Here is a 13,962-nt window from a genome sequence, read left to right on the forward strand (position 1 = left end):
GGAGTCTTTCTAGACTGACGGCTTGGCTGAAATTAAGCATTGATAATCCGCCACAAACAGCAGATGTTTTCTCCAGATTGTTTATCGCGTGTTTTGTACATATTTCACTCTCGTCGTTGTGGGCGTCTTTCTGGTGTTCGAGAGGACCGTGCTAGCCTGGGTAACAGACTGTCTCCCTGCTCTCTAAGGCCGGTTCCTAGATTCTTGATCCAGCCAAAATGCCCCCAAGTAAATTTTATTCGAGATCGCTCCCCCTTCCATGAGTTACAAACATTTCTCACGGACTATCTCGGGGTGGGGTCGGGCTACTCATGGGAGCCACAATGTTGGCTCTCGAGTCGAAGAGCCAGCCTGTGTAGGTTCTGGAAACTGCCTGGCATGTAGGCTACATGGAGTCGTACAAAACAGGTTGGAGCAATGGTCGCATCTGCTTTGAGATCACCTACAGCCTTGGACGGCGTAGTTGTGTTGTTGTTGGCAGCGCAGCTCGCTTCCGCCCGGTAAGTTCGGGTCACCTCAACTCGACGACAGACCCGCGAAACCTGGCGGTTTGACAGCTAAACATTCTTGGTTTTGGAAGGTTCTGGAAGTGGGGCCTCTTGTTGGCAACAGTTAACATTCTTAAAGTACAAGGGCAATTCGTGAAAGACCGTACGCCTCACCCATGCCACTTCTTATCATTGTTAGTAGTAATCGCTCGACCATTGCACATGTTCTTGAATGGAGTCTTGACTTTATTTAGATAGACAAAAGCTTGATATTTCTTTATGGTCTGTACATAACTTCTTCTGGGCTCATTCATTCAAAACTGCCAGTGGACAAGCCCGCTGATGTAGTGTTTGCACAAAGTTGATCAAAGTTGTGTGGCCCAAGGGTTTCGGAACAGAGATGGCCGCCGACACATGCACCATTGACAGTGCGGAATGATTCTTTGAACATTCTCCCTAAACTGCCACATGGCGTAGTAAGAGAAGAGAAAGAAAAATGAAACCACAGTTATTTGTAGTCCTTTGCAGATAGTAAAACGGAAATAGAACTCGATATCTTAGACGTAGAGGTCCGGTGGCACTACTGATCTTACACGACTTTCCTCACTCCGCCCAGGTGTAAAAATGGTTACCTAACTTCGGTTGCCGCGGTCCTAGACACAGTGGATAACAACCCGGTTCTATCCCTTCGGTCTCTAAAAGGTTACAGGACTGCCTTTACCTTTACTTGCACTTTGATAGTAAGTGCCAAGTTTCTTACTCCGCCATGTTTCCCTTCTCAACAGATACGTCCGTCCGGGGAACGACTACGTCCCTAACTTCACCATGTTCCAGAAGGGAGACTGCAACGGGGAGAACGAACAGTCGCTCTTCACTTATCTAAAGGTGAGGTCACCACAGGAGCCCATTAGTTAGTACCGTGGCCGACGCGTGCAACGGACAACACACTTGTTTACATCAGTCCACACACCTATTTTGCCTGATCATCGACACACATGCTTTGCTTGTGCCACATACCCCTACTTTCGCTGCGCCACACACCAGCATTTATAATAGCTGCGTGACACATCTACCTATTTTCTGTCGCACCCTCCAATTTTACAATTAGTGGCCCATCTTAACGTAAGTAGGTGTATTATGCAGGGAAAGTTGGTGTGTTGAGCAGGTTAACAGGTTTAAATTTGTTGCTCAGTGTACGTGTCGGCCACGGTAAGTTAGACCTCGCGCCTGGACGGTAACTGGTGTGTCTTTCTGCATGTGTAAAGTTGTTTGGGTTTCCTCAGAGTCACGGGGAACTGTTGTTTTTCTCTGGAATGTCTGCAGTCTGGAAATACAGCCTCCAAGCAACTAGTTAGCTTTAAGTGGTGTGAAGCGTTTCCCATTGGCAAATTTTCTACAGACCAACCTTGAGATGTTGAGGAGCAAAAATGACATGTTTTATTTGATTGAACCAAGAGGTCCAGTATAGTCTGAGTAGTATTCTGTCCGTTTCTTGAGTATCTTCTTCATTCCATTTGTGAATTGTAGAGCTGAGTAAGTTTAACTCCAAACATGATTTCCTTCACGCCTTTTCAGTGAAAAGAACGTCGCTGTTATTCTTGACTTGCCTCTGTATCTTTATTTCGTTCACATTTACCATCTTCCTTAAAGTTTGAGCATTCAGCTATTCTCAAAGATTTTGTCTTGTTACCATCAACGTCGAATATTTCTTGTCACCAGAGCTGCTGCCCTCCCATCTCTGACGTCATGGGCATCAGAGGCGACAAAGACAGGCTATACTGGAAACCGCTCAAGGTCAACGACGTCCGCTGGAACTTCGAGAAGTTTCTGGTGGATCCGGAAGGGAGAGGAGTCAAGAGGTAAGTGGTGCAGTACTGTTTAGTGTTAGTCTAGAATCTCGTTAGCCTTCCTTAGCATGAAAGCCTCCGTTGCAGACTTCGAACGGGGCTGGCTTTTTAGAGGTGTGGGGGCGCTTGTTTCCGATTTTCAACGTTGGCTAGTTGTCTAATGCCGGGGAATGGAGTTTTTCCCGTCTCCCTTCCTCGGCAAACTTCCTTCGCGAACCAGCGCCAGCCCCCACCCCCACCCCACCCCCCCACCCCCCCCAAAAAGCCAGCCCCGTTCAAAGTCTGCAACTGGGGCCAGTAGCCTGGATGTCACGCGTAATGCTTCGGTCCCTATTGCGCCGTTGCCCGTGCATGCTGGTGTTGGCCCGGTCGGGCCCCGAAGCCACAGATTTGTACCGGGAAAAACTCAATTCCTTGGCAAACCCCCTTTCCATCTTGGCCGAGGACGCCTGTCTTCTGTGCGAGAGTGTGTTTTTGGTTTAAGATCGAAGGTCAACATTAATCTTGTGTCTACATGCAGAAGAAGGACTCAATCTTGGGACGAAAGAGGTGCAGGTCAACAACAACAGTTACACAGAGGCACCCCTGTCAGTGCCTCTCCGAGAAAACACAAATTCTAGTCTTTGATCCTCAGCGCGACGACCTTTCTCTCATTTACAGGGCAAACAGCAGTCAGACGTTTCAGGTAGCATCCACTACATTTCATGTACCTTTCGTCAGTGACACTGTGGATGTAATCTCCAAGCACTGGCGGCCAAATTTATGCACGCTCCTGGGCCAGCTACACTCCTTAGGCTAACTTTACCAGCTTTTGATACTATCTTATGGTACTGTAGGATCTGCTTGGAGATTATGTGGATGTGGACGCTACCTGAAATTTCTGACCGTTTTAAAAGCAATATCATGTTGCTTGAGTAATTGCTAGTTGACGTATCTTATTACTTGGATGTCTAACCTCCATCGATGCCTCTCTGTTTCAGGTTTTCGTCTTACGTGACGCCGGAGGATTTGGAGTCCGTCATCGAGGAGTTCATCCAGAGCTGGAACGACACGCACGGGGGCGACACCTCGGGCGCCAGGAGCGCAAGGGACACCGGCCTAATGTCCTGGCTTAACTAAACATTCCTTACTCTAGAGGCCAGCCATGATTTTTTTTCCTTTTCCGTCAACACTCAGCCTCTCCCTCAACAATCTAGCCTGAGCTTTTAACGCTACTTCACCTTTATCCACTGTGTAACATATATCCGTTGTATTTAAAAACTGAGGGTATTTAGGGTCAGCAAGGACTGTGGTTTCTAGTTGCAATATTTTAAAAATATTTCACTTTGAAAACGTTGTCCGTCGACTTGATATCCCAAACGTACACCCAGTTTTCTGAACAACGGATAAACGTTACCCCGGAGATAAAGATAAACTAGCGTTATGGTCGTCTAATAGAACAGTTCCATAATTATATAAATAGAAGTAATCACGTTGATATTTCTTGAAGTCATTCAGTTCTTCGATAATGGAATATCATATATATAGAGAGAAAGTGCGTACTTTGGTAAACCGTTAGTTCTTGGGCCCGACAACTCTATGACGAGGGGAATCACAAACCGCACCGCGGGGGGTCCCCTCAGATGTGGATGGAACCTTCCTCGGCCTTCGTGCATTCAGCTGAGGGGGGCGACATCCGGCGTTGTTTGGGTTCAACAATGTAGAATAAACGTTTACCAACACTTTCACGGACAAGGTTTCAGTGTTGTTGGCTTTTTTTTCTTTTTGTCGCGTTGGTCTGGATGCGCATCTAGTTTGCGTGCTGATCGATTTCCCTGAATCCATATAGGGCGAGGTTTCGAGCCAAAGCTCTGTATGATCCTGTATATGGCTGTTTTTTACTGCTATAAACTTGATGCAACTTCTTGTTCGTATGATAATCGTGAGCATCTTATAAAGGGCATGGTAAACAGTGGAGAATGATCCGACTTGTAGTTTCTGTAGTTAATGTGCTGACTTGAAATTCTAACGTATTGTGTTTGCGTTTTATTATAAACCTCGTCCTTCCGGGCCTGGGAGCCAGCCGTAGCCAGGCCCGGCAGAGAATTTGTTCGCAGTCAATGCAGTTCTTCCCGAGGACCTTACATAAGCACTCTGGGGAGTAGTCATGCAGGGAGCTGAGCCGAGAGAGTTTGACGGCCTAGCTAGTGCTCCCAGGGTATCACAGATGGGTTCGTAAACCTGGTGGCCCAGTGTACTTGTGGGTTACGGTCGCATTTGTCTCGTCACGAAAATGCAAATGAGCAAACGCCCGATTTCACGACCACGAAATTGGAATATGACCTGACGTTGCGACGCCGCACGTGAGTTGCCCAATCCCGGCACGCGAGGAAGCCCAGGACAGCGATCGTGCCCCACGACGTATGTCTATGATTCTCAAACTGACAACATACAATTGACGAATCGCTGGGAAAAATGATGCCCCACGACGTAACGTTATGTCTATGATTCTCAAACTGACAACATACAATAATTGACGAATCGCTGGGAAAAATGATACCCCACGACGACCTTTCGATGCAACGCTGCACGTGGGTTATGCAATCCCAGCACGCGAGGAAGCCCAGGACAGCGATCGTGCCCCACGACGCATGTCTATGATTCTCAAACTGACAACATACAACAATTGACGAATCGCTGGGAAAAATGATGCCCCACGACGTATGTCTATGATTCTCAAACTGACAACACAGCACGCGAGGAAGCCCAGGACAGCGATCGTGCCCCACGACGCATGTCTATGATTCTCAAACTGACAACATACAACAATTGACGAATCGCTGGGAAAAATGATGCCCCACGACGTATGTCTATGATTCTCAAACTGACAACATACAATTGACGATTTAAATCGCTGGGAAAAATGATGCCCCACGACGTATGTCTATGATTCTCAAACTGACAACATACAACAATTGACGAATCGCTGGGAAAAATGATGCCCCACGACGTATGTCTATGATTCTCAAACTGACAACATACAATTGACGAATCGCTGGGAAAAATGATGCCCCACGACGTTTGTCTATGATTCTCAAACTGACAACTTTGTCATCTGCCCTACTATGATTTTAAATCTAGTAATATCTGACAATGGTCCTTACAACCGGTGTCAGATTTTTTTATCTAAGATCTGACATTGGCCCTTACTCCATGTCAGGTTTTCAATCTAACATCTGACATTGGTCCTTATGCCATGTCAGATTTTTTAATCTAACACCTGACATTTTTCATATCATTGTCAGATTTCCTGTCTGACATCTGACAATCATCCTCCCAATGTAAGATTTCTAGTCTAACATCTGACACTTTTTGTAGCACTGTCCAATCGCCAATGTCAGATGTTTGATTAAAAACCTGACTTGGTGTAAGGACCAATGTCAGATGTTAGATTAAAAACCTGACTTGGTGTAAGGACCAATGTCAGATGTTAGATTAAAAACCTGACTTGGTGTAAGGACCAATGTCAGATGTTAGATTAAAAACCTGATACCGGTTGTAAGGACCATTGTCAGATGTTAGATGTTAAAATCATAGGTCATATTTTAGGTCATCATAGTAGGGCAGATGACAGAATTAGTTCTTCGCATTGTCATATGTCACATATTCACATCATTACGGTAGCACTGTCAGAAATCAGATATGACAGAACTGATGTATGTTGTCAGTTTGAGAATCATAGACATACGTCGTGGGGCATCATTTTTCCCAGCGATTCGTCAATTGTTGTATGTTGTCAGTTTGAGAATCATAGACATACGTCGTGGGGCATCATTTTCCCCAGCGATTCGTCAATTATTGTATGTTGTCAGTTTGAGAATCATAGACATAACGTTACGTCGTGGGGCATCATTTTCCCCAGCGATTCGTCAATTGTATGTTGTCAGTTTGAGAATCATAGACATACGTCGTGGGGCACGGTCGCTGTCCTGGGCTTCCTCGCGTGCCGGGATTGGGCAACTCACGTGCGGCGTCGCAACGTCAGGTCATATTCCAATTTCGTGGTCGTGAAATCGGGCGTTTGCTCATTTGCATTTTCGTGACGAGACAAATGCGACCGTAACCTACTTGTGAGCTTGTATCAGGCCTTAGATCCACACACGCATCGATAAGAGTAGGTACGTGTGTCCTGAAAACGCTAGTCACATCGAAGCCCATTGCTCTTCTACCACTAGTTACTCGAGAAAAACATCAAGCTTCACCCCAACTGAGGAGCTTTATCTTATCTGACCCTTATCTAGCTTACCTTGTTTCTATATCTAACACCTTTACCCTAGAAATCATAGAATGTGGAAGGCCAGATGTGCCCTGAAAGAGGTCGCCTAATGTTGCTCAAACCAGTGGGAGCCAACTTACAAACAGCCAAGACCGATTAGAACTGGGGTTCCTAACCAGACCTTGGCGTAGGGGAGGCCTACGCTGTTTATCAGTCATGTCAGTATCAGGAATACTAGTATGCCGCGGATTCCTCAGCCATGTCGACAACTACCTCCTGTAACTCCCCCTCAGGCCTCACCGCTAATCCGCACCAGTCCCTGATGGGCGCCCGTTTCCAGGAGATACATCAAACAGAGAAGTCGTGTCGGGAGAGGTTAGGTTATAGGCTGGTACCCGGACTACATGAAGATAGGGGTGATTCGTTTGAAAGGTGTAGTACTAGAAAATAGTACTGAATGTTGCAACAACAACAACAACAAAAACACATGCGTAAAACACTGAGAATGAGCCCGATCCTTATATCTGCTTGGAGATACATGTACGTGTAGCAGACAACAGCAGAAATGAAACCACAGATGTATTGTAACGTCACCATGCATCAACGTGTATCTCCCCGGGCCTCAGGATCTTCAGAGAATGCCAAATCTACCGACACAAAACAAGCAGATCTATAACAGTTATTTGTCCTTATGCTTTACCCCACCTCTCATTAAGCCCTTATACAAATGTATTACATGCTTGAAAATTGCAGTCCCAAAGGATCCCGAAGGTTCAAAGACCTACACTGTTGCACCAATACTAATAAGAATCTTCAGCAGCATTAAAACATCCTTCATACGGACGTAGATTCCTTCCTAGAAAGTACCTTTTTACATACCTATCTACTGTGCGATCAGCAATCAGAGAAGTCCATTTCTTACTTTTTTAGTTACCCTGTTCACGGACTCACTAACCAAATCAACACTCTCTCCTTAGATAGTACTGGGATATGGACACATCCAGGTATACACGCGTCCTGTTCATTTTTCGATTCCGTTTTGTTTTGTTTTCAGAGCCATACTCTACTGATAGTAAAATGTCAAAGACGTAGCTGAGGCGTACATGACCGCCATGCACTTATGTAGAACCACAACAATTTAAGTGTTCTTTCGGTTACTGTCACGACGAGGCTGCTGTTCTTTAAACCCCTGTGATCTCTAAGGACTCCCGGTTCAGGCCCTCTCGATGTACTGTCCTAAGTCGTAAGTCGGTGTATCCAGCAGGATTCCCGTTGTAAGCGGCGTTGCCTTGTCTTGTGGAGTCTTTATTTCCTGTGTAACGGAGTTTCTCGATGCCAGGGACTTCAAGGTCTGTAATGCTGTGGTCTGTTTGGTTCAAGTGAGTCGAGACCGGGGTGTTCTAGTGTTCCTCCTGTGACACATCACCTCAGTAGCGGGTCGGCCTCCCTGGGGTGGAGGTTGACGGGTGGTCGCCTCCTGAGCAGCCAGCCAGACCTTCCCATCAGCCACTGCTGGAAGGTGGCGGGCCCGTAGGCCAGGCAGTTCAACAGGCCCTGCAGCGGGTTCAGGGCAGCCTGGGCCGGGGGAAAACAGAAAGAGAAAGGATTTATTGTGATGAAAAATACTCTTGCAACACAACAGCTGAAATATAGTTTCTTACAGCGGGTACAGGCATGTTTAAAAGGTACCCAGCATATTAAAAGCGTTAAAGTGACATGGATAATAACTTCAGTAAGATCAATTCCTTTGCGAAAACATTAAAAGAAAACGGCATAAAAAACTCTATGAATCTAAAATGTTCTTGGCTCGAATGAGTCCATTCTTGTATCAAAATTGCAACCACCAGTACCTCGATGATCCATAAAGCTAAGAACCTGTCCCCGATGCGCTCGCCTTGGATCAGGTTGGCGATTTGAATCACCCCGTCGATGACGTTAGGCAGCCAGCTGGAAAGGAAAGAATACTGACTCAGGTAGTTGACACGCTGGCTGCTGCACTTGGCCCCAAACCAAATGAAATATGGCTTGCATGATGCCCTAACTGGATTAACTCGGGAAAACTTTATAGAGTTCACAAGGTTGCGAAAAGTTCACAGGGTCCACACATCTGTTTCCATTTATACATGCAGGACGTGCGACCGGCAAATCGCCAGGAGGAACCAGTTTCGGAGTGTGTCAAGGCCGTTGGAGACATCTGTGCAATTACGTATCACGTCCATTGTAGTCTATATCGGGATTCTTGAGTTGCCTATAAGAAGTACAGTCGGCAAACTCCTTTTGTAACGTATTCAGACTATTTGGCTAATTTCCATTGCTTTTTTCGTCTTTGAGGGCAGACACACCACACTTTTCGAAAAGAGTACAGGTCGGCCATCCTTCCCGGTGTAAGTGGTTCAAAACCTTACCTCATTTAATACAGTCCTATCTGTATCGCTGCACCTAGGGCTATTGTATTATCGAGGCCAATTAAATGCTGAAAAGCTACGTATCATTACAGATCCGGCCTCATTGATTGTTAGGCTAGGTGTCAGAGCATTTCCAGTATTCCCATACTCTTCCCCTATAATCCTATAACGTAACACTAGCCTGGAGTCCAGCCTTGTTCGCGGGGTTCGCGGGTAGGGCAGCGAACTTCGGAAGCGGACCAAACGAACAAGGCTGGAGTACAGGCTACTCTAACACCAACGGAGAGCTTAAAAATCCTTAACTTAAAAGCTAATCGGTCGCGAAGAGAGACTGGTCCTCCGCTCCTAAATACTAGAATCAAATATATACGTAACTTACCACAGAGTGAAGACCACTACAATGAGGAGGAACTTGATTTTGATAGCGGAGATGACCTGCCGCTCTCTCTGCGTGTATCTGCCGAGCATGGGCGGTACTGTGAGCTCAACTAGAATGGTAGGAACAATAGTAATGTAAAATGCTCCGTATTGGCATTCCTTTTATTCAGGTTAAGTTTGTGGTGAAGAAGTTGTATGTTTTACTTTGATGTTAATATGCAGCCTAGTTATCGAACCTAAAGGACAACTTTTCGTCCACATTTACCTAAATAAAACGTGCAGATACGGACCTTATTTTGTGCATTCTTTTCTCGGTAGCTTTCTCGGTAGCTTTAGATAACACTTGCAGTCAGATACGCAAAAGTGTAACAGGTCGTTCTGTGTAATGTAACCAGCTGCTACCGTGCCGTGTGCCTGCGAAGCTGGTGTGTTACGCCCAATGGTGGTAATTATTATACCGGCTACGTGGATACAGAAACAGATGCGTGTTCCTTGAAGTACTTACTTAGCCTAGAGGCAGTGATGTAGATGGCTGGGTTGGCCAGCATGACAGTGACGATCGGCGTGTACGAGAAGATGTAGTGTAACACCAGGTGGAACCCTGAGGCGCACTGCTGAATGTCCCCTCCCGGGCTGGAACACAGCACAACATGGAAGATGGAAAATTTGTTGTAAGAAAGATAAGAGGTGACTGACCAAGGCAGTGGTAGTGGACAACAATACATGTTTTTCTGTTTTCTCTTTTAACTATACAATATACTACATTCGGCCCTTTCGGTAGGAATATGCAATAAAGATCATTGCTATTGGTATCGTTTTTCTTCAGTCTGGAGTCCAATGTTGAACACGGTGGTATGTAACAACCCTGGTCGAAGTCTGTCACATACTAGTAATTCATCGTACCCGATAATAAAGAAAAATTGAGTTCTTACGCCAAGGGCACATCGAAGAAGACGCTGAACATGCTCAGCCCCACAAACACTACCGGGGCTGTCCAGCACAGCACGTGGTACAGAGACATCGGGCTAGGGACGAAACATTGGGGGATTGTTCTGAACATTTATCTGCCAATCGTTTACGGATATCACTATGTTTATACATCGTAATACCATTTAAACAGTTATTTCCATTTTTTATTTCTATCTATACGAACTGTAGACCCTAGCTGTGATCCGCTGGTAAAATAGATAAGGAATGCTGATGATGATAATGTTGATGATAATGGTGATGGATAATAGCCTGAGTACCATCCTCCGTGGTTAGCAAGCGAAAGTAGTGAGCCAGCGGTCACTACGGAGGATGGTACTCAGGCTAGATGGTTAATGCCGCTGCTACCACTGATGACGAAGATGGACGACGATGATAATGACAGTTGTGTAATCCACTTATTTACTTGATTTTTATCAATAATTCTTTGTGTGTATGATGGCCCTGATGCAACCTCCTATATCCTAACAACATGAATTCCTTAGCATAAATTTTACTAAATACAGCACTATTTCGGCAAATTTACGAGAAAAAACAAGTCACTCTAGGTAACACTTACACGTCGATGTTTTTGAGCTGCATGGTTATGTCTATCGCGTACACCAGAGTCCATATGTACGTGGCGCTGTAGAAGTACAGGTTAATGATCTGCGGAAATAAATTCAGACATCTTTCATTTAAAGGCGAAACCCCCTAGCAGATGTGAGAATGTAAATCTTGTTGTGACCACGTCCTACCATATTTTGGAGAAAAAAAACACATCTGGGCTGAATTGCACATTTCTGTTGATAACAAGGTACCTCTGACCATGTGGCTGTAGCCAGTCATGAGTCGTATCCCAGTGCGCGAGAACTTCATATCTGTATCTCTTAGCTCGGGCTACCCTACATTTGGTGGCAGCGGTGGGATGCGAACCTACGTCATCGAAATGACACTTGTGCTCTCTCCCGTTGCCTGCTCAAAACTGCCCTGCAGACTCAGGGTCTACTTACAGATGTGGCCTCCGAGTCTGCAACACATTGCAACCTTCAGATGTGCTCCCATTAATCGTAACGTCACACGTTTCTAGCTTGATAAGATGGTTACTTGTCGGAGAAACAAGGTAGACAGGAACGATACGATATTCTATACTTCCGCTTGGAGATAAACAAAATTTATCATTCTGACTCTTATACCTTCTACTTAAACTAGTGCCCGGACATACCTACCTCTATAGTACTGCCCGTATATATCGCCATGATGCCCTGTGCTGGTACGTAGACGCCAGGGCCCAGTTCTAGCGGTGGGTCTATCACAAGGATGCCGACGGCCCGGGCTATCACTCCTAGGTGTTGTAAAGTGTTGAACTTATAAACTGTCTATTCTTCCAACTGACGAAATTGTCAAATGTGATTTAGGACTAGAATCCGCTCTCAGGTCCAGCTTTGGAAACGTGCGTTACGTTGAAAACATGGAACCGTGAAAAACTGTGTCGTCAGTCGAAAGAAGGACTGTATTGGAAGGACCAGCTTACCTACCAATGATACAAACGCAGTACTACTTGAGAATGATAATATAAAGCTAAAAAGGTAATTAAGAAAATGGAAACAAGGAAACAAAGGCACTCTGGAACATCTGACCGTTTCAAAAATCATATCTAGTTACTTAAAAAAAAGATATTTGACGAAAACGATCTTGATTTTGCACTTACCACGCCGTATAATGTCACTGATTGTTTTATGGCTTCTATGGTAGACCTCCAAAGCGTTGGAAGGACCAGATCACAAAGGTCACTGGGCCTAGTCTTAAGACTGTGGAAACTAGAGCACAGGACCTTGCGACTTGGGGAATCTTGGCGGGGAGGAGCAAGGGGCCAGTCTCTGGCCCAAGCACTTTATTAGGCAGGTAGGCATAACTATGTGTCAATAGATTAAATGAAATTCTGTGTCCTCACCTATGCAGGCCATGAAGTCTGACAGGGCGAGACAGAACACGATGACGGGGTTGGGGGACGGTCTCCGCCGCTGCGCTGCCCCTGCGAGCCGCCCCCGCCACCGCACCACCTGCCAGCCGGCCCCGCCGAGCCCCAGCACCGCCGCGCCGATGGCCACCCCGCAGTACGCCGGCCGCTCGGGCAGGCTCAGCTTTGTCTCCGGGATGCAGTAGAACGACTCCTCGTGCAGCGAGGCCATGTTCGCGGTGGGCTGTTCCCGCTCAAAAGTCGTACTGCTGGGTAAAAACGAACATTTATTCGTAATCATTCTCCTACGCAGAGGGACCACAGTCGTATGAACACTTCCTGTGTTATGCCGTTGGGGACCGGGCGTTAGGAAGATGATTCGTACTGGGCAGTAACCTTGCTTTTGATAGTTTCAAGCAGAAGCCCGCTTTTACTAGTGATTGTGTGTAACTATCACTATATGAATGAATGGATGAATGAATTATATTTTATTAAGGTGTCATGCGTTTTGAAAACGCCCAGTCCACGTGGGCTTATTGGACACAAACCAACATACAACTTAAATGAACAGAGGACATTACAACATAAGAGAACGGAGAATGCATAATCAAAAACTACTAAACAAATTAGGTAACAGAACAGATGTCGTAACATAGGCACATTAAAAAAGACACACAAAAAACATAATGACATAAATCAAAGCTATCAAACCAAGATTTCGCAGAACTGAACAGAGCAAAAGATATATACAGAAAATAAGGGAAACAAAACGGCAGTTGTATATTTGGAGACAAGTTGTATAATCATGTGTATAATTGCCTTGTTCTTTTGTTCGATGTTTTGTGTATGAAGTTAGAAATTTCAGAAACCTCCACTTAATTCTGAATTCATCCCTTTCCCAGATGACCTCTGGGAATTTGACAAACATTTTGCGAAAGAGGCTTAATTTCCCGTCTGTCATCATAGAAAAGGCAGTAGAAAAGAAAGCGTGACTCGTTTTCTACTTCACCCAGACTACACATTGTACAAATCCTATTTCCTTAGGGATTGCTTGGTACCGTCTGGTTTCAATATATAGCGGTAATATTCCCGCTCGTAAATATATGTTGATTGTTCACCACGTCGACATTATTATATATACATTTGTAGTATAATGTGCAATAAAGGTCTTCATTCATTCATTAATTCATTCAATAATGAAAACCATTTGTATCTGTACAACATCATCGCGCATGCCTTAAACTAGCATGCAAGGTAGTAAGACAGACAAACGACAAAATCGATGTATCAAGCTAAATTGCCAATGCTGTCTAAAGAGTGATATAACGTTACACGTAGATAGAATTCCCAGCCCGAAATCGATATTCAACTCAGAGTACCTTTCAGTTTCGCGTTGATTCAATGTACGGCACCGCCCTATGCCGTCGCTGGGTGCCTTTTGGTGGACCCCAACATGTTGTAAACTTCCTTCAGAAACAGTAGTGAGAGCAGTTGAATACTGTCAATGGAAAGGTTATTGAGTGGCAGCAATGAATAGTTCAGACTACTCGACAGCGAAGCTTGCAAACTGGGCAGGAGCGTCATGTGATGCCGACATCAGCTGACAAAAGCGTGACTCAAACCCGCAGGCAAAATAACCAAAGTAACCAATCCCCTGCTGCTA

At 45.3% G+C, this 13,962-nt stretch overlaps 2 protein-coding genes across 3 annotated transcripts in view; one reads left to right on the plus strand and one right to left on the minus strand.

Moving 5' to 3' along the window:
• LOC118415291 (glutathione peroxidase 3-like) overlaps nt 1–4,069 on the plus strand; it is an 8,550-nt gene extending 4,481 nt beyond the window's left edge. The window contains exons 3-5 of the mRNA XM_035819789.1: nt 1,274–1,373; nt 2,208–2,347; nt 3,316–4,069. Coding sequence (XP_035675682.1) covers nt 1,274–1,373; nt 2,208–2,347; nt 3,316–3,454 — 379 coding nt within the window. The 3' untranslated portion in view covers nt 3,455–4,069. The remainder of the gene's footprint in view (nt 1–1,273; nt 1,374–2,207; nt 2,348–3,315) is intronic.
• Nucleotides 4,070–7,090: 3,021 nt separating this feature from the next.
• LOC118426098 (G-protein coupled receptor 143-like) lies at nt 7,091–13,912 on the minus strand. 2 transcript variants are annotated; one of them, XM_035835363.1, is made up of 9 exons: nt 13,679–13,912; nt 12,294–12,568; nt 11,569–11,684; nt 10,920–11,008; nt 10,306–10,398; nt 9,879–10,006; nt 9,375–9,483; nt 8,441–8,537; nt 7,091–8,165 (listed from the first exon to the last, which is right to left on the minus strand). In XM_035835363.1, the coding sequence occupies exons 2-9, from the start codon at nt 12,529–12,531 to the stop codon at nt 8,013–8,015; spliced, it is 1,023 nt and encodes a 340-aa protein (XP_035691256.1). In that variant the 5' UTR covers nt 12,532–12,568; nt 13,679–13,912; the 3' UTR covers nt 7,091–8,012. The 2 variants fall into 2 exon arrangements, with proteins under 2 accessions (XP_035691256.1, XP_035691253.1); XM_035835360.1 differs by having other exon boundaries at nt 12,294–12,565; nt 13,679–13,911.
• Nucleotides 13,913–13,962: the final 50 nt, after the last annotated feature.

The sequence above is a fragment of the Branchiostoma floridae genome, chromosome 1, assembly GCF_000003815.2.
Source record: "Branchiostoma floridae strain S238N-H82 chromosome 1, Bfl_VNyyK, whole genome shotgun sequence".
NCBI lineage: Eukaryota > Metazoa > Chordata > Leptocardii > Amphioxiformes > Branchiostomatidae > Branchiostoma > Branchiostoma floridae.

Excerpts from the sequence above, each read along its gene's own strand:
- LOC118426098 (XM_035835363.1), bottom strand. The coding sequence starts at position 12,531 with ATGGCCTCGCTGCACGAGGAGTCGTTCTACTGCATCCCGGAGACAAAG. Across the intron at positions 11,009-11,568 it reads ATACGGGCAGTACTATAGAG|ATCATTAACCTGTACTTCTA; the intron begins GTAGGTATGTCC and ends TTATTTCCGCAG. Across the intron at positions 8,538-9,374 it reads GTAGTGGTCTTCACTCTGTG|CTGGCTGCCTAACGTCATCG; the intron begins GTAAGTTACGTA and ends TTTCCTTTCCAG.